The sequence below is a fragment of the Mauremys mutica genome, chromosome 12, assembly GCF_020497125.1.
Source record: "Mauremys mutica isolate MM-2020 ecotype Southern chromosome 12, ASM2049712v1, whole genome shotgun sequence".
In the NCBI taxonomy this organism is placed as follows: domain Eukaryota; kingdom Metazoa; phylum Chordata; order Testudines; family Geoemydidae; genus Mauremys; species Mauremys mutica.
In genome coordinates, this window is record NC_059083.1 from 786,762 (window position 1) to 807,549 (window position 20,788).

At 50.9% G+C, this 20,788-nt stretch overlaps 1 protein-coding gene across 1 annotated transcript; it reads left to right on the forward strand.

Moving 5' to 3' along the window:
* The first annotated feature begins 5,156 nt into the window (after positions 1–5,156).
* LOC123345770 (killer cell lectin-like receptor subfamily F member 1) lies at positions 5,157–14,300 on the forward strand. The gene is made up of 5 exons (XM_044982819.1): positions 5,157–5,266; positions 7,270–7,437; positions 8,040–8,194; positions 9,898–10,010; positions 14,177–14,300. Exons 1-5 carry the CDS (start codon positions 5,182–5,184, stop codon positions 14,298–14,300), a joined length of 645 nt encoding a protein of 214 aa, XP_044838754.1. The 5' UTR covers positions 5,157–5,181.
* The last annotated feature ends 6,488 nt before the right edge of the window (positions 14,301–20,788 follow it).

Genomic DNA, 20,788 nt, shown 5'->3' on the forward strand with positions numbered 1-20,788 from the left:
TAGGCTGTTCACGATGTCCTGTTTTCCCAGAACACAGCAAAAATCAAACAACAGGAGGAAGTTTCTTTATGCACAGTTCCAAGCCTCTTTTTGGCTCTCACTCTGCCCAAAAAGCTCTCTCTCTTTGCTTGCTTTCAGTGACACATTTCCAGTCCTGCTCTTTCTGTCTGCTTGGCTGCTGCTGCATGTTCCTGCTCCCAGACACATCTCTCAATCAGCCAACACTCACCAAAACCCATCCACACACATAGCTCAGTTTCTGAGAGGCCTGGCATGTGGCCTGTATTTTGGGTGGTGGCTCCTATTGTTTCAGCTATCTCACTCCAAGAAGAAGCTTAATTGCTTCTTACATGTATCCTGAATGGAGGGAAGCTATTGTGCCCAGCAGTTTCAATGAAGTTTCACCCAGCCTCCCTCAAAACAATATCCAATGGTTGGAAATTGAAACTTTACAAATTCAGACTGAAAATAAGGTATACAATTTTAACTCTGGATCAATCTACCAAAGGGCTATGGTGGATTCTCCATCGCTGATGATTTTTAAATCAAGACTGGAAGTTTCTTGTAAAATGCTATGGTCAAATAGGAATTATTTTGAGGAAATCTTATGGCCTGAGAGATGCAGGATGTCAGACTAGATGATCCTGGTAGCCCACTCTGGCCTGATAATCTATGAATTCATGAATTCATTGTGCAATATTTGGTGTGTTTCTTAAAGCCCCAACTCCTGGAGTCATGTTACCCCTCAAGAATCTCAACTCTCATTTGGAAAAAAAACCCCTAATTTTCTAGCTCTTATGACTGGAGAGAAACGCTTGAAGATGTGATGCCTAAACGCTCCAACACCAGAAGGCAAATAAACAGACCTAAACATTATTGTTTTTTAAGTCTTCCCTTCTCAGTGCCTGGTATGGGCTTGGTGCGGGAATGCTGATGTGCTCGGACCCCTGCCTGTCATGCTGACCTGCAGCGTCACATTGTTTCCTCGTGCTCCCGTCTGGCTGGCTGGCTCCACTGGTTGCCTCTTGTCTTACACTTCGATTCTCAGCTCTTTGAGGCAGGGGTGGTCTTTTTGATCTGTGTTTGTGCAGCACCTAACACAACTGGCCCTCCTCCATGACTGGGGGGATGTCTACACAGCAAACAGAAAAACAGCGCCAGTGAGTCGCAGAGCCTAGACCAACTGACTCGGGCTTGAGCTCCCAGCTAAAAATAGCCGTGCAGACCTTGGGGCTCGGGACGGAATCCGGGCTCTGAGATCCCAGGTTGTTACAGCCTGAGCCCAAACATCCACACTGCTATTTTTAGCCCTGTACCTTGAGCACTGTGAATCTGGGCTCTGAGACTTACAGCAGAAGGTCTCTTTTTGCACTGTAGACATACCCTGGGGCTCCTAGGTGCTACCGTAATACACCTAGGCTACCATAATATACCTAATAATGTGCCACGCCTAGCACGATGGGGTCCTGGTCCATTACTAAGGCTCCTAGGTGCTACAGGACAATAGATAATTAATAATATCCAGGACACAGGTGCCAACTTTGTCATTTCCTGGGGAATGCTCAACCCCCGCTCTGCCCTGGGCCCTGCCCTGGAGCACCCACGGATTCAGTGCCTATGATCCAGGAGATCAGACTAGATGGTCATAACAGTCCCTTCTGGCCTTGAAATCTACAAATCTATTAAATCACTGTCTGAAACACCCCAGGACACAGCAGACTATGCCCGATCCAGGAGGCCCTCCTATCTCAGGAGCATTCAGTTCATTCACAAACGCATCTTAAAGCCTAAAGATCAGATTCCTTGTGCCTCACCGACAAAGTTGGATCCATTCTTCTAGGAAGCCAAAGCCATTTCCAGTCCTGATCTTCAAGGCGCTTCGTGGCCTGGGCCCAGGATCTCCAAATGGATCTAAACCTCTGGGATGAAAACAATGGGGGATAACTTTGGACTTCCAGCCCAATCGGACTCTAAAATAAGAGGAAAGCTCACCTGTGCAGGAGACAGAACTGTCTCCAGACTGCCATGAATTCACCCAAGAACTAAGGATCTTCCCAAGCCACCCACCTTCTGCTCCACGGGCAAGGAGCACTTCATTGAGCTGCCTTCTCTAAATTAAATACATGACTCCACTGCACACACATTTCCCTCTAAGGACAGGGTGAGAGAACAAACATGTGTGATGGATGTTAGTCATGTTGCTTAATGCACGACTGGAAGGTGCTCGTTTGCTATGGCGATGAGCATGGTATAAGAACCTATATGGAATAGAACAGAATCTCTAGTCCCACGTATTGCTGAAACCCATGGTCCCCCCACGCCCCCAAATGCATGTGAACTGGCAGATTTTGTTTTAAGCAGCAGGGATTTATTTTTAGAGCAGCCCCGAATTCTCCGGCTTCAGGCCTGTTTGTCTAATGGAAAATCTGCACCGCAGAAGCTGCCGAGGTGATGAAATGCAGTGGCCAGCAACTGACTCTTTTCCTGTGTGATCTCAAGCCATTGTCGTTCTGCCTGCTTGCAAAAAGTGTCAAAAAAGTGCTCTGGTTTCAGCCCACCTTGCAAAGGGCCCCCTGCACTCTGCATCCTCTTGGTAAACGGAACCATTGCGGTATAGGCCATAGGCACTGACTTCATGGGTGCTCTGGTGATGGAGCACCACAGAAAACAATAGTAGGTGCTTAGCACGCTCCAGCAGCCCCACAGATCAGCACCTCCCCGTCCCCCCAGCACCTCCCACATACCATAGATCAGCTGTTCAGGAGGTGCTGAGGGGGGAAGGGGGAGGAGCAGGGGCAGAAAGATGCAGGGGGAGGGGGGAAGAAAGAGGCAGGGAAGGGGTGGGAAGAGGTGGGGCAGGGTGGAGGCTTGGGGGAAGGGGTGGAGTGGGTGCGGGGCCTGGGGCAGAGCGGGGGGTTGAGCACCCCCTGGCATCTGAGTAAGTCGGCATTTATGGTATAGGCCATGGATGTTGTTGTGGGAGGGAAATCTACAAAGGGCCCCAGGATGGGACAATGAGTGAGAAAGAAGGGTGGGAGGGCTGGATCGGAGGAGATGTGAGAGCTAACTGGATGACCCATTGGGGATTATTAAAACTTAGGAACTACGGGCCCAAGATTAGGGCCCCAGCTTCTGGAGTCATGTGATTACAACAGAATCTCAGCCTTCATTTTTTTTAAAGCATATCTCTAACTCTCATAGTTGGGAAGAAAAGCTTGGAAAGGTGGCCTGAGTGATGTCTGCCTGAGTCTGCAAGAGCCTGAGATAATTGCTCGGAGAAGGTGGTACTGCCCCAAGTGTAACCAACACTGCAATGTCTGCCTGGACCTGCAGAAAGCCTGAGCCAATCGCTCTGAGAGGGGGAAGTGCCTCCAGTGTAACTGATGCAGGGATACCTGCCTGAGTTTGCAAAGAGCCTGAATCAATCACTCTGAAGCAGGAACTGCCTGGCACCTGATGCAACTGATGCAGTGACCTAGTGAAATAAAAAGGTTCTGTGGAAATAGATTGGGGGCTAGAGCTATTTTTCACTTGTTTCTTTTCACTGACGAGGTTGGGGTTACATTTATATATTTTTATCTGCCTTATAATGGTCCTGCATCTGAAAGAGCTGAGATCTCCAGCCTAATATTCATACATCCATAGGACTAGATCACCTGGGCCAGATTCTCAGCCCCTTAGATGGCCCCTTCGTGCCACTGCAACAGCACAAAGAGTCCATCACGTTGCCTTCACTGTGCAGCTGAGGAGAGCTTGTTGTAGGGGAGCCAGTAGCTGGCGTAGAGGAAGAATGGTCTGGTAATTAAGTTGTTAGTCTAGAACTTCAGGAACCAGTGTTCAATTCCCTGCTCTGACACATGCTTCCTGTGGAACCTTGGGTGAGTCACTTAGCCTCTCTGTGTCTCCATTCCCAATCTGTAAAACAGAGATAATGGCATCATCACAGGGTGTTGCAAGGAGAAATACAACAAAGACTGTGAGATACTCCTAACAGTGCCATAGGCAGAGCTGCTGTAGATGTCTCTATATTCCCCTTGACACTGAGGATGATCCAGGGGCAGGGGAGATGTGGCCAGAGAGAGGCTGCATCTGGTGAACACCAGCTGATATAATGGCACCTTGGACCGCAGTCACTACCTGGTTTGAAGCTTTACCTGAACATAAGAACAGCCATACTGAGTCAGACCAAAGGTCCATCTAGCCCAGTGTCCTGTCTTCCAACAGTGACCAATGCCAGGTGCCCCAGAGGGAATGAACAGAACAGGGAATCATCAAGTGATCCATCCCCTGTCGCTCATTCCCAGCGTCTGGCAAACAGAGGCTAGACACACCATCCCTGCCCATCCTGGCTAATAGCCATGGATGGACCTACCCTCCATGAACTTATCTGGTTCTTTGTTGAACCCTGTTATAATCTTGGCCTTCACAACATCCTCTGGCAAGGAGTTCCACAGGTTAACAGTGCATTGTGTGAAGAAATACTTCCTTTTGTTTGTTTTAAACCTGCGGCCCATTCATTTCATTGGGTGATCCCTGGTTCCTGTACTAGAGCAACACCCTGATTACAGGGCCGTAGCCGGCCCAATGCAAACTACTTGGGAAGGCAGGCTCTGGGGCCGCAGAGTGCAAAGGTGGCATGTTTGCATAAGATTTAAAAAAAAATATGTTCCAGATCTTTCTACAAAATAATAATGATATTTTTATAAGGGGGGGGGAAGGTTTTAGTGCCACCCCCTCTTTCTCTAGCTTTCGCCTCTTCTCTTTTTCCTTCCTTTTTCAGAGGTAAAATGGTAAAAAGATAAAACAAGAGAGAGAAAGGGGAAGGAAAAAGCAGAAAAACACCTTTTTTTGTCAAATAACCGCAAACATTTTCGAAGAAATGAACATTTCCCATGAAGATTTGCACCTAGAGAAAAAGCCACTTTCTGTTCAAAGATGTTTCTGAACCACAAACAGGGCGGTGAATACGTCCGACACGAGAGTCCCACTCAGCTGGACCTGAGAACTGGGCAGCATGTTTCAACCCACAAATCTAAATTTCCTGTGTGGTCTCTCAGTCCCAAGAAACTGCCAGGACTTCTCGTAAAGGCTGGAGCAGGTCAGTTTCACTCTTGTGCGCACTTAGTTCTCATTTTGGTTTGTTTGCTTGATGAAGATGCAGCTCCACTGAGTTTGGGGAAGATGGAGGATGACGAAGGTTACACGGTATTGAACCTCCGGCCGAAGAGGGGAAACTCAGCCAGTCCGTCTCCAGATGGACGCCAAGGTATTGGCGTAGAATGTCTCCAGTCTGAGACGCACCACCATTGAGATCTGGGTTTTTATGCCAGAGATTTCAAGGAGGGAATGAGTGGAAAGCATTTTCCCTGGGTATGAGAGGCCATGTGGTCTAGCGAGTAGGAGATCTGGGTTCTAATCCTGGATCTGTGACCTTGGGCACCTCCCCTGACTGTACAGACAATACTCTGGAGTAGAAAGAGGCTCAGTCTGAAAAAATTGTTACTTGAGTCTGGATTCTGGTATTGCCGGTGCTAGATGTGCAGTTATTATTCTGGTACTGAAGAAATCCTCTTCTCAGGTCAGAGTTAGGTTGGCAGAGTTCCAGTATTTCCCGCTGAAGTAATTTTGCAGACTAATTTTTTAAATCTCAATTTAAATGACAGTCTTACCGACCTGCCGCTGGAGCTGACAATAGCATTTATTATTGTTGTTATTATTTGGTCTTTGTTTTTCAATAGCACCTAGAGTCCCCATCCATGGTCGAGGGGACCCTTTTGTGTTAGGTGCTGTACAGACGTATAACCAGAAAGAAGTCCCTCCCCTAAAGTATTTACAGCCTAAAGAGAGGATAGTGGACAATGAGACCCGAGATTCTACTTGGTTCTAATCCCGCGCTCATCACTGCAGTATCTGAAATTGAGTGAAGTTGTCTGGGATGAAGCAAGGAATCTGTGACCCCCCAAGGAATTAAACTCCAGTGTCAGCTGGCAACACGCTGGTTGGCTTCAGGGAGAATTTTGGAACTAAGTTTCAGGGCTGATAACATTTACTCCTGCTCTAGCATCTTTCCTATTCAAAGCACTTTGCTGGAGTTAACTAATTAACGATGATGTTTCACTAAATCTTTTATCTTCCAGGGTCTCCTATGAGTGCCCCTTGTTACAAAATTGCCCTAGGAGCTTTGGGGGCCTGTTGTATCATACAGACGTTAGTGATTGCACTGGGCGCTTGGAGTAAGTGTCCAGGATCCCAACTAATTTTTTAAATCTATCAAATCCAATCTGTTCTAGGTAGATTTCTAGGGAATCTATCACCTTAGCTAAGCACCAGTATAACTAGGCTTGGCAGATTTCAATTTTTTTTTTTTTATGATTTCAACAAAGAATATCAGTGTTTATTTTTAAACAATTTTTTTCTATTTTTATCAAGTTAAACTTTCAAAATTATGGGTTTTAAAATTTTTGTATTTGTAGCTATTTAAATGTTCACAGTTGTGGGAAATTATGGGGTGGTAGGACAACAGTGGGGTCAGACAATAATTATTTAATGACAGCAGACATTGCGATTCTAACAGTTAAAGCTTTCAGAGTAGCAGCCGTGTTAGTCTGTATCCGCAAAAAGACCAGGAGTACTTGTGGCACCTTAGAGACTAACATTTATTTCAGCAGAAGCTTTCGTGGGCTACAGCTCACTTCTTCGGATGCGTAGCTTTATAATTAGTCTACAGAAGAGCCTTTGCCAATTGCTCTGAGCGGGGGAAATGCCTCAAGTATAACCGATGCAGGGATAACTGCCTGAGTCTGCAAAGAGCCTGAACCAATTGCTCTGAGTGCCCTGATGTAACTGATGCAGTGACCTAGTGAAATAAATGGCTTCTATGGAAACAGATTGTGGGCTTTGGCTATTTTTCACCTGTGCCTTTTCACTGATGAGTCTGGGGTTACGTTTAGACCCAATGTACTGAACCAGTGTAAGCCCCTAATGTGGATGTAGTTATACCAATATAAAAGTGTTTGCACTGCTGTGAATTAACGGATACAAACACTCCTGTGTCAGTATAATTGCGCACACAATAGGGGCCACATTGGGTTAAAAGACATGTAATCAAAATCAAGATAAGCAGCTCTTAAGCCTTTTGCACTAATTTAAAAACTGATTAAGTTAAACTGGTGCAAGTGTGTGTGTCAAACAAGCCAGAGTCACTCCTCTGTCACTGATCTATCACGGCCCTGTGCTCTCAATGTTCCCATCCCTGACTATCTTTTACAGGATGTTGTTACAAAGCTTGTCAGGGCTCCTGTCCAAAAGGAAACCCTGCAGAAAGCGACGGTGTCACTCAGAGAACCGGAAGTGGAGGAGAACGCAACGCCAGCCTGGAGGACTTGTTTTCTCGTCTGAAGCAGAGTCTGTGCGATCCAGCCCAGATAAGCTCAGCAGGTAACTGCAGTTCACTGTGATCCACTTCACACCTGCATCTCAAAGGGACTGCTGTCTGGCCCACTCACCGCTGTGCTGTGCTGTGTGAGCCCAGCTGCATTCACACTGGTTCGGTGTGAGCTATGGGTGTCACTCTCTAGTGGCTGTTCCACAGATAAAGATATGAGTCTACTACTGCTGCTAGCTGAGGGAGCTGCTTCTTTAGTCCAAGTGAGTTGTGCTTTTAGCATTCAAGCTCTGGGCTCAATTTCTGTTGAGGACTGATATGGGGGGGTGTCACGCGCTGGCCTATTCAACGTATCCCTCCCATTCGGCAGCACTAGGCACTAAAGACTTGTTCTGTTTCCTCTGCTGCAGTGCGCCGTGTCTCTAATGCTTTCTCTGCAGTGGTTTACTGACAAATTCCCTGATTTCAGCTCAGGGAATTGGAAGGAGGGTGGGTTAGCCAGGAGGGGAGCACAGGCCAGCCCACAGGAAAGGCTGCAGGGACTAGCTCTGGGAGATTTCTCTGACTCCACAGTTGACTGGAGGGAAAGAATTCCCCAGTGTTCAGAAACTGCAGAAGCATTAATGATCTCCACCTTTCCCACTGCCCCCTGCAGGTGGCTCCGGGTGCAAACTCTGCCCCAGCGACTGGCTGCTGCACCGGGACAAGTGCTACTGGCTGTCTAAGGAGGGTAACACCTGGAGCAAGAGCCGTGACGACTGTTCAAGGAAGGGATCTCAAATGCTGGTGATCCAGGACTGGGAACAGCTGGTAACGTACATTTCATTTTAGGAGCACAGAGAGAGCCGTTCATCACGTCCAGTGATGAGCTGCCAAAATCTTAACAACCGGTTCCCTATAAAAAGTTCTGATTTAAGGGGGGGAGCGGGGGAGGGGCCAGGGAGAGATCATCATGGGGCCGGAGGCCCCTGCAGGGCCTGGGCCAATTGCCCCACTTGCCCCCTCCCCTCTCCTCTGGCCAGCCCTGGAGCTTGCAGCAGCCCCCACCACACACACCTTGCTGGGCCATTCAAAAAGTGGCAGCAGGACGACTCCGGAGCTCAGCTCAGCTGCCCAGCTGGTGCTGGCGGCTGGCCACGCTGCAGCTGGGGGGAAGCGGGGGAAGGGCCAGGGGAGCCTCAGCCTCCCCAGCTGGGAATCCTGGGAGCAACAGAATGGTCCGGCCCACAGACCAAAGTTCTTTGCCCACCCCCTGGCCCTTTAACAACCGGTTCTCCACGGAGGTCTAATTTTAGCAACCGGTTCTTGAGAACCTGTGAGAACCTGCTCCAGCTCACCACTGATCACGTCTCTGTTCTCTTTGTTACCTGTCTCTATACAGCGGTTCTCAAACTTCATTGCACCGCGACCCCCTTCTGACAACGAAAATTACCACATGCTCCCGGGCGGGGGAGTGGGGATGGAGTTGGAGCCCAAGTCCCCCCGCCCCGGGCAGATAGGGAGGGCCGGAGCCCAACCACCCCTGCCCCAGGCTGAAGCCCTCGGGCCACAGCAAGTCATTAAAATGGGGTAGCAACCCACTTTGGGGTCCCGCCTGACCCACAGTTCGAGAACCACTTCATGACCTAGCACAATGGGGCCCAGGTAGTTGATTGGGGCTCAAAAATAAAAGTCAAACAGAGACTGGAAGCTAACGTGGACAATGAATATCCAGAGATCTCAGTTAATGCTGGAAGAGCTTTGTACAGACAGGACAGTAAACCTCCCGCTGCAGGGCTTAAGCCACTGATCTGTTAGAGACCTAGAATCTACCTACTAGAGATCAGGATGGGAACCAGTGTGGGCTGAGATCGTCTGTTGCTGCAGGGTTCTTACGCCTTCCTCTGAACCAGCCGTTGCCGGCCCCTGTGGCAGACAGGGCCCTGGGCTAGATGGACCCTGGGTCTGATCCCGTCTGGCCATTCCCATGTTCCTAAATTCTACCAGAGCACAAATAACAATAATTATCTAAGTACCTGCCGGGCACCTCCATGAAAAGGTAACTGGTAAGAATGTGGTTCAAACCCAGCAGTGAGTTACAGATATTTTGTTTGCCGGTCAGCAGCTCAGGGAGGTACGATTTTAGATCTATTATGAATAATAATGTCATCAGCATCATCATTATCTATTTCCATTCAGGGAGCACAATTAGTGGGCCCAGGGAGGATGGGGGCCTCATTCCGGGGGAGCTGGCTGTGCCCATTGGGAGACATGGTCCTTGAGCCAAAGAGTTTACTATCCAAATAGACCAGACGGTCAAACAGCAGCTCATTGTCCCCATTTACAAAGGGGAAACTGAGGCCCTGAGAAGTCGAGCGACTTTCTCCAGCACAGCGTGTTGTGCCTGTTTATTGCCGTTAGGTTTTTCTGCACTGCAGCAAGTTGGGGTCTGTCTAATACCACATGCTGCTAACGCTGGGGCAGAAATAAAAGACTTCTAGAGCAACACATTCACCCAGCCGCTTCTCTTGCAGAATGACCTGCAGCCTGTCATACCAGCTGGTCATGCTGTTTGGATTGGATTATCATTTAACTCTACACAGAGGAAGTGGACCTGGGTGGACGGTGCCCCTGTCCATGAAGAACTGTGAGTGTCTCCTGAGTTTTACTATTTCATGCTTAGAAAATGCCTTGCCATGTAATTTGCTGGGTCAGACCATGCAGCGTGTCCCACACCAGCTCCCCTGGGGCTCCTAGCAGTTGAGAGACACAGTGTAGGGCACTGGAATGGATTTCACGTGTGACTCAGCTGTCGGGATAATCTAAGCCTGCTTTAGATGCCCACTCCCCAAACCGCGGCTTACTTAAGGCTTGCGCCAGTGACACGTGGTGGAATCCGTCTGTCCAGTTTAGGACTTTGAGCAAGATTATGCACGTTCCCAGTATCTTTACCAAGCTGTAAACTTCATTTTAAGGTGTTTGTGTGGGGGGAAGGCGGGGCTAGTTGTCGTCTTTGTGTGTGTTTGCCTCCAGGTTGAACTGGAAATCTGGGGTGTGGGGGAGGAAGGACTAGCAAAAGAGGGTCAATCACTTAAGTGCCTGACCACAGAAATATCCTTGCTCTAGACAAGAGGCTGGTCCCTGCCCCGAGAAACTAGTTTAGCAGAGGAGAGGCTGCCCAGCAATGAGGTCACCTGTTGGGGAGGGGCTGGAATCACAGTCTTACATATTAAGCTTATAAAACAGAGGATGTGGAAGGTTATGAAAGGGCAGGAGCTGACCTCTCATCCGCATTAGCTGTTCTGTGAGCTTGGTCTTGCTTGACTCAGCACAGGGAGAACTAGGTGTGTGTATCCGTCCTCTCAAAGTCTCTTCCAGCTCTGCAGGTCTATGATTTTTATCAGCTCAAGCTGATGGAGCAGAGGGACCCCTGCCTGCCAAAGCACAGACCCCGCAAGGATGCCCAAGGGAAGGGGGAGCTAGTGAAGGGCATGGCGTGCTGGTTGTTTTCTAAATGATCTGTTCTCACTTGGGCTTTGTCTGAAGCAGAGGGCACTAGCGCTGTTCGAATTCTGTGCAAAGCCTGTCTGTGCATTTCACACTTCACCACTGCCTAGGGTTGCCAACTCTCTCAGACCGGACGCCATTGACGCAAATGGGGACGCCATTGACGCAAATGGGGACGCCATTGCTGCAAAATGGCATCCGGTCCAGGAGAGTTGGCAACCCTACAACTGCCCTGTGTCCCCTGAGAATGTTTAACAGTCTCCCGGGGCTGGAGGCTCAGACCTTTGGTGCACTACTGGCAGAGGGTGTGTTTAAACTACTTGCGTTCGTTGCAGGTTGCTAGGGCGGGTGGGCTGAGGGGCTCCGTTTCCAAGCAGGGGGGGCAGACTGAGGGTGGGTGTCCAGGAAATGTGCCAGCGAAGCCAAGGGAGAAAACAGACCTGTGGCCAGCTGCATAGGCGCCGACTTCCCCTCTTTCCCCTGGGTGCTCGACCCCCCCCCATCTACCCCAAGCCCCGCCCCCACTCCAGCCCTTCCTTGAGGCCCCGCCCCTGCCCTGCCTGTTCCCACCCCTTCCCTGCCCCCATTCCAAACCTTCCCCAAAGTCCCCACCCCAACTCTGCCCCCTCCTTGCCAACATTCCAACTCCTTCCCCAAATCCCCACCCTGGCCCCACCTCTTACCCACCTCCTCCCCTGGGTGCTCCACGTTCCTGCTTCTCCCCCCACTGCCGGAGCACGCTAACCCTGCCAAACAGCTGTTTGGCGACAGCCGGGGGGGAGCCCTGGGAGGTAGGCAGAGGAGCAGGGACGTGCCACGCTCAGGCGAAGAGGAGGAGCTGGGGTGAGGGTGGGGGGAGCTTGGCTGCCGGTGGGTGCAGAGCACCCACTAATTTTCCCATGTGGGTGCTCCAGCCCTGGAGCACCCACGGAGTCGGTGCCTAAGGCCTGAGATGCAGGGAAGCTTAAAGCACAGTGGGAGGATTCAGGGCCTGGAGCCTCTCACAGCAATCTGGTGAGCCACCAGCAGGGGGAGCGCAACCAGATCAGTGACATGACCCAAATTCAGAAAGACACGATTTGCATGTCTATATTTACCTGGAATGGGGACCTGTGCATGCAGTTCTGCTGCTCTCTAATGAGTGTTCCTCAATCTCCATGTGAAAACACCCTTTACCCAGGTAAATAAAAGCTCTGGCTGGGGTGCCCAGTGGGTGTGCACAAAATTTGCAGAACTCGCCTGTTGCTCTCCAGACTAAAGGCTTGACAGATGCACAAGGGAAGGGACAGAGAAGAAACAACCAACCAACCTTCGCCTTTCACCCGTTGTGGTCCCCTGCACAGAAGCCAGGCATAACTGCTCTCCTGTTTCCCAGTACCATTGCTCCCGCCAGCACCCCTCAGGGCTGTAGACACGGTGAAGGAGGCCGAGCTGGCCAGCTGAAGAGGACAGAGCTTGCTGCATCTTCCTAAGAGGTGGTGCAGAGGGAACACTCCCCATAGGCATTGGGAGCTCTTGCCCCCAGTTTGTAGCCATTCGGGGTGCAAAATCCTCACAGTCACCCAGGCTTACGGTATGACTCTAGGGGCTGCATGACAGATATTAGGAGTCTGAGACCGACTTTAAACTAATCTAGCTGCGTCCTTTAGCTCCCGCGAGTGACTTGTGCTTTTTTAGACACATAGGCCATGAGTTCAATACCTGCACCCCACCCAGGAATGTTGCATTGCAAAAGCAATTAAAATACTTGCCTAGTGGATGCTAATCGATCAATTTATTTATATAGCCAGGAAAACAGCCTCAGCACAAAGTTACACCCAAACACATTCTAGCCCAGCTTACATCCTGCCAGCTGCCTTTACTTCCTCCCACGTCACCTGTCCCATCGATGTCAGCGGCTAACTAGCTAAACAACCACTGTAGGGCTCTCAAAGCTTAGGAACAAGAAGGTGAAGTTTCTGTGAAACTTGACATTTTCTGTGAAACTGTGAAATTCACTGAATTTTCTGTGAAACAATTTTTTTCATCCTTTCAACTCTTATTATTATTATGTTTTTTAACAGATTTAAAACTGGTAGCAGTGGCAATTGGCTGTGGAGATTGGGCCAAGTAATCCAGCATCTATGCCCTTTCCCTCATGGAACCAATGGCACAGTTGCATTCAAATTAGCTGTAGAATAATCCTGGTGATTGGCTGTCGTCACCTCTGATATCACAATGGCCTAGGACTCTTGGCAGGACATAGAGACCTGCCTTGCTGTCCCAGGGTGTGATTTGTAAAGTCATCATCGCTGAGAACTGGAAAACTGGACTGTAGCCACGAACACAACCCAGCGAGGGTGGAACTGGGCGATATTCTGGCCAAAAAGAGCTCTCAGACGTGCATGTAGCTGTCTCCATCACTGCACAGTGACTCTACAGCCACCCTAGGCTTCAGCATGAAAACAGACCATCCTGGAGCCTTCTGATATAGCTTGTGGGTGCTAATGCTAGTGTAAAATTAAAGTCAAAACAAAAGAGGCAAAATGAAAAGAAAAATACAAAGCAAAACATTTCAACCTGAGCAAAATATCAAGAATCTCAAGGAAATCGATACATTCCCCCGGGACATTTCAATTCAGTCCAAGCAGCTTTTCCCAATGGGAAAATGGTCCCTTCGGCAAAATGTTGGCCTGCTCCTCATAATAAGCCATATTGTGGAGTTTGCAGATACACTAATGAAGCCTGTCTGAGCAGGCAGCAGCCTCATTTGTGAATTAACACAGGACTTTCGATGACAATGTTCCTTTGGGCTTCTTTGCATGGTAACTAGAACTGAAAGGACTCAGAAACAGAGCAGTAATTTACTGATTTAAGTGAAATTCAAGGAGGTTCCCTCTTAGTCCTCAATAAAAGGGTCCACAGGCAGACTTGCAGCAAGTTGTGAATGACAACTAATATCCTTATTTCCATTCCAGTTCCTGTGTAGACAGGCCCTGGGCTGTTAAACTGAAGTGGTCAGTGCTTGAGCAGTGGGGCTGTAACTTCACTTTCAGGACCAGATTGTGTCTCAGGCACAGAGTTACACAGGGTGTGCTGCAGAGCTGACTCCCCAGGTCGGGCACCATGACGGGCGTAATGGGGTCGTGTTGCTTACGGTTTGGTAACATGGACACGGGTTCTCCAGGACCTGTCTGACCAACCCATTTCCCACAATGGGGCTGGGGGGGCGGGGTGGAATACAGAGATGAAAGAAGAGGAAGAGCTGCTACAGACTCCTTAATCAACCGAAACAAACTGACGGTGACTTTCTGCTTCATTCCACAGGGTCCCAGAATCAAGTCAGGGTGCAGAGAGCAACTGTGGAGAGTTAATAAAGACTAAGATTGATTATGACGTCTGCGACACTGACTTAAAATGGCTCTGCCAGAAAGCAGCTTTCCCGCTATAGAAAGCGGCATGACCGATCGGGACAGTAAAAGGCCTGCGGTCTCTGAAACATCCATAGTATTTTCAGCTTTACTTATAGATGTCATGTCAGAATCTGGGGCCAGAGCCCCTGCTGGCGGGAATCAGCCAGAGCTCCACCGGAGACACGGGGGCCGGACCCCCAGCTGATGGACATCTGCGCATTTGACATCAACCGTCAATGGTTTTATTGTCCACTAAAGAAAAGCAAATCCACCTGCTGGGCCCTAGTTCCCAGAGGTTTTCCCCACTCCAGCCCCCCAGGAATAAAGAGGACACCCCCCACCCCAGAACTGGCAAAGCCAGGGAGCTGGTGCCCCCGGAATGGAAATATTGCAACCTTGCACAACTGGCGCACAGCTTGGGGGGGGGGAGGAGGGCAAGAGTGGGACCAAGGAAGCTGGAAAGGGCCTGGGAGCAGGTAGGAACCAACCCTCCCAGCCTGGAGCCCCTCCCCCCCATACTAAACCCCTCCCCCCAAATGCTAAGTCTCAGAACCTCCCCTCACAATTCCTTCCTGTCTCCCTGCCCCCATTCCCAGGGACCCTCCACTTCCACCCCCACTTCACTCCCCTTTAACTTTAACATGCTGCCCCAACTAGCCATGTGACCTGTTAACCCTTTACAGGCTGCAGTGCCTTTTCCTTGTTGCAGACCCCGTATGTGTGTCCTGGCTGGATGCGAAGCACCGTCACTTCTATGGGAAAATAAACTTTTGTGAAAACATTGTGTTGCTTTGCAGATTTGTATTTATTTTCTGGTAATATTGTGAAGTGGGATAGAGGCCCTGAGATCAGGGCCCCGTTGTGCCAGGCGCTGCACAGACACACAGGGAGAAACAGTCCCTGCCCCAGAGAGTTTGCAGTCCATAAGTATGTTTGTAGCTTATCCTGGATTGTGTGCTTAATTGCTTGCAAGCTCACAGCCTACATAATAAATAACATGGCTATGTAATAATGATGGGTATAAGGTTATGTAATAAAATTGCCAATTCAATAAGCCAAGGCTAAAAGAAGGATGCAATGGGGACCCCTTTGACAAGTTCAACCACCCCACTGTAGGATGGCTGAGAAAGAACAATTCAAGGATGAATCCAATAATCCACTGCCATATAATCAGACTATTCTGACTAGCATAGCCCCTGAGTCATAGCACCCTCCCAACTTTACCAAGCTCCCCTTAAATTTCGGTGCTGCCAGCGCTCCTCATTTGATTGCAAGTCCCAGCTCCTGGAATCCTGTGAGCAACTTGGGCTTTCACTAAGGACTCGCGTTGCAGAGCCGCGGTGCCGCATTGCGTCTTGTGAAGACACTCTCTGCCAATGAGAGAGAGCTCTCCCCCCCCGGCATAATAAACCCACCTTGGTGGGAGAAGCGCTCCTGCCAACACAGCTCTGTGCACGCTGGGGCTTACATTGGTGTAACTTATGTTCACACTCCTGAGCGACATATGTTATGCCAACATATGTGGTAACGTGTACAAGCCCTAAGCAGAGGCGGATGAAGATTTATTGCGGCCCTGGGCACAAAGAATATTTGGACCCCTCCCACACAGCTCCCTCCCCACAGGGCCCCGCCCCCTTCTCCTCCTCCCTCCATGAGGCCCCGCCCTCTGGCCAGAAGCCAGAGCCAGGCTGTGGTAAGAGCCATCCAGGGAGCCCAGGACGCTGTAGGGAGCCCTGGATCTTGCACCTGCCCTGGGCGGCGCACCCCAGGGGGGTGGGGACATGGGCAGGGGGCTGCTCTTGGCCCCCCCCCCCCAAACTCCACAGGGCAGGTGGTAGGTCTGCTGCTCCCCACAGTGGCCTGACTCCCTGGGTGGCTCTTGGAGGAAGAGGCGGAGCGGGGGGCGGGGCCACAGTTCTGGCACCAGTGGCCCCTCCGACTTGTACACAGATTCCGGTGCTCCTGCTTCTGGGCATGGGCCCTGTGACCTGTGTGTTAATTCACCTCTGGCCCTAAGTTTCTACCTCTTGTGCTTATAGAGAAAAGTCTAGAAACATAACCCCCAGAGGCTCAGAAAACAAATAAAACAACCCATGAATTAGTTTTTAAAAATCTCATGATTATTTACAATAATCTCGTGATTTTGGAGACCTGACTAATTTTTAAATGCAGGGGGCTGGAAATCTATACACAAAGGTCACAATAACAAATGACTAGGTGATTGTGTAGGCCCAATCTCCATTTAAGGGTCATCCAATAATCTCCCAGGAATTTGTTCTTCTGATGGTTGTATATGTTTTAGGGGGTAGGGGTCACTTCGGGGTAGATGCTGTAAACCACATGAGGCAACAGTCAGTGCTGAAGGAGGGTGGGGAAATTGTGGCTGGGGAAATTGTCTGGATCCTTTAACAGATGTCTCAACTTTCTTACCAGGTGCAGAAATATTTAGTGTAAGAAAAGCACTGCAGGGCTAGACAGAGGGGCTCTGGCTCTCACAACGCACCCTCAACCCGTGGAACTCATTGCCAGGGGATGTTGTGATGGCCATAACTATAACAGGGTTCAGAAAGAAGTAGGTAAGTTCCTGGAGGATACGTCCATCAATGGCTGTTAGCCAAGAGGGTCAGGGATGCACCCTCATGCTCTGAGGGCTTGTACACACTAGCACTTACGTCGGTATAACATATGTCGCTTGGGGTGTGGAAAAAACCACCCCCTGGAGCGATGTAAGTTACACCAGCCTGAGTGCTGGTGTGGACAGTGCTATGTTGGCGAGAGAGCTCCTCTCACTGACAGAGCTATCACCAGGCGCAGACAGGGGTGTGCAGAAATTGAATTTTGACGTCTTTTTGGGTGCTAGACATTCTGTCCTCCCCCCTGGCTCTGACAGGAGCTTGCGCTTCCCTCTCTTCCTCCCTGTCCCGGCTCTGGCAGGAGCGCGCTCTCCTCCCTGCAGCCCTGGAGCCAGGAGGCGCTCGCTCTCCCTGCCACCGCGGCCCCAGGGCCGGAGAAGTTCTGTGCCCCCAACGATTAGTTGGGCCGCTGGAGAAATGCTAGTGTAGACTAGCTCTGAATGTCCCTAGCCTCTGTTTGTCAGAAGCTGGGAGTGGATGACAGAGGATGGATTGCTCGAGAGTTGCCCAGTTCTGTTCATTCCCTGTGAAGCACCTGGCATTGGCCACTGTTGGCAGACAGTACGCTGAGCTAGATGGACCTTTGATCTGGACCAGTCTGGCCATTCTCATGCTCTGCCACAAACTCCACTGCCTCTGATTAAGGCACCGGGGCACATTCCGAGGCAGCACAGTGCTTAATTTGTGCCAGGGCTGAGTTTTGGCACGTTTAGGCTCGGCAATTCATAGCCAAGGCATCTCTGGGCTTGCTGCATCAGTTATGGCTGTAAAAAAAATGGCTTGAGCCCCGGCAGGTCTGTCATTACTAGGGTGACCAGACGTCCCGATATTTTGGCTCGGGGCTGGAGGAGTACACTGGCGAGCGCTCACCTGGGGTCCTGGCGGTGCTTATTTGGGGCGGCTCCCAGGAAATGCCGGGCAGCAGGACCCTGCGGCCCCTAGGCACAGGGGCGGCCCGGGGGGTGTCTCTCCATGCTGCACCTACCACAAGCGCTGGCTCCATCACGGCCAATGGGAGCTGTGGGCGTGGACAGGGCGCGCGCGCACACACACACACACACACACACACACACACACACACACACACACACACACACACACACACACACACACACACACACACACACACACACACACACCGGCTGCCCCAGTAAGTCCCGCCCCACAGCTTCCAGCCAATGGCAGCTGGAGCCAGTGCTTGCGGCAGGCGCAGCACATGGAGTGGAGACCCCACTGGCCGCCGCTGACCCTAGGAGCCAGAGGAACCCGCCAGGTGCTTCCCAGAGGGTGGGAACCATCCCCCAGGTAAGCGGCAGGGCTGCGGGCGGAGCCAGGGTCGTGTGCTTGTGGCGCGGGGCAGGGCCATGCACCCCCAACCCACAGCTTGCAGCAGGGCTGGAGCGGGGCCCGTGAGCCCCCGACCCGCGGTGAGGCTGCACCCAGAGCCGGGGCCCTGAGCCCCCAACCCATGGCGGGGCTGCGCCGGGAGTTGGGGCTCTGTACCACCAACCACAGTGGCTCCATTGGGGCGGTAGGGGGGGGAGACTGTGGCTACCTCCACCCCCCATGTGTCCCGATATTTTGTTCTTGTCATCTGGTCACCCTAGTCATTACAAATTAAGCACTAAGACAGCAAAAATGGTGCTGCAAGCTACATGTGGGCTGAAGGGTGTCATTTACAGGGCCAGCGCAACCACTAGGTGAACTAGGCGGTGCCTAGGGCGCCAAGTGGTTGGGGGCGCCCACTGGGTCTTAGTGTCCACCCTCCTGGTTTTCCTATCCCTGTTCTGACCCTTCCTGCAGGCTCCGAGGCATCTTCCTGGGAAAGGGATCTAGTAGTTAAAAGAGAAAAAGCCTCCAGCCTGCCAGACCTATTAGCACAACACTGAAACTGTTAAAGAGCCAGTCAAGGGGTAATGAAGCCACTTAACAGGCATTTGTCAACCCCCAGATATGTACTGTCAGTTTCTGAATGTACTGACAAAAACAGTTGTGCATGACTGTCACATTTACTCAGGACATGTCAGTCTACAGCAAGGGCGGATCTAGGAATTGCACCGCCCCAAGCAGGGCGGCACGCCGCGGGGGGCGCTCTGGCGGTCGCTGGTCCCGCGGCTCTGGTGGACCTCCCGCAGACGTGCCTGCGGATGCTCCACCGGAGCTGCGGGACCAGCGGACCCTCCGCAGGCACGTCTGCGGGAGGTCCACTGGAGCCGCCTGCTGCCCTCCAGGGGCGGCTCTAGAAAGTAGGCTGCCCCAAGCAGCGCGGTGCGCTGCGCCGCCCTTCCCCGGTCCCGCGGCGGGTCCCCTCTTCCCGCAGCTCCGGTTGAGCTCCCGCAGGCATGCCTGCGGCAGGTCCACCGGAGCCCGGGACGAGCGGACCTGCCGCAGGCATGACTGCGGCGGGTGCCGTGGTCCCGCGGCTCCGGTGGACCTGCCGCAGGCATGCCTGCGGGAGCTCAACCGGAGCCGCGGCAAAAGGGGACCCCCCGCAGTTATGCCTGCGGCAGGTCCGCTCGTCCCGGGCTCCGGTGGATCTGCCGCAGGCATGCCTGCGGCAGGTCCACCGGAGCCAAATGCCGCCCCCCCGGGAAAGGGCCGCCCCACGCGCCTGCTTGGCGCGCTGGGGTCTAGAGCCGCCCCTGCTGCCCTCCCGCAGCACACTGCCCCAAGCACACGCTTGGCGCGCTGGGGTCAGGAGCCGGCCCTTGTCTACAGGACCTTAGTTTAAAATTTGCTTTAAAAATATTTCATTAGCGAGTTGGTGAAGATGATAAAATCACATCTCTAAAAAATCCTTGCATAGATTTTTAGATGCACAATCATCTTTAGCCTTAAATGCTGGGATCGTCAGACATATGTCTTTTTAAATAAATTCTTCAAAAGACCACCCTTATTTAAATACGCATTTTAATTACTATAGTAAAAAAAAACTTACTTCCAAAGTCTTCCTGTCCTTTCTGTCCATCCATTTCTCCCTTCACCCCCACCCCCACCATTGAAGAGAGCCCTTAAATGGACAACAGCCCTTTGCGTCCAGATAGCTGGACAAAGAGTTTCCCTTTCTTTACTTCTGACTATCTGATGAACTAGTTTTAAGCAAAATCAGTACCGCAGTAAGATATCAAATCCTTTGTTATGCCTAACATCTTTGGAAACATGTTTTTGAAAGTTGGCGAAATTTCATAAACATGTGTATTGTTATGGAGATCACACACAGTAAATCTGTGTTCCCTTTTTCTAAAAGCAATGAACATTGTTATGAACACACTAAACCACTGTGACTGATTAATTTAAAATACTGTCTGTTTCAGTGAGTTAAATATGCAGTAATCTGGACTGATTACTTTATGAAGGCTTAAGAGTACATTTGAAATATAAAATCAGCTTAGAAATACTGATTAAGAAAATGTAAAACGGAGAAGAGCTGCATCACATATTGCATAATATTTAATGTTGTGTTCAGCAAGACAGCTGATTCGCCTTTACTACAAAGTTTTGGCAAATAAATGTCTGACAAACTTCAGGGAATATCAAAAAACCTGTGACTGACATTTTTTATTCCCAAGTTTAGTGCTTTTAGTTAGGTTCGGCACGTCCATTCTGTGTGAGGGAGAAGGTACAGGGGTGTGAAGCAGGATGGACCCCTGCTCCTGCCCTGAAGGGATTAAAAACAGCCCTGCGAAGGGGCTGTGGCAGGAGAGGGCTGTGGCTGGGGCAAGAAGCCTGGGCTGATTGGGGAAAGCAGGCTCAGCTGTGGCCATGCTCCAATCAGGCCCAGCTGGCCCCTGTAAGAGGCTGTGAGGGGTTGCAGAGGCAGCCCAGGGGTAGGCCAAGGCAGCAGGTCCAAACCCTCCTTGCCAGTGATGAGTGGCTGACACTGCAGTCTGCCC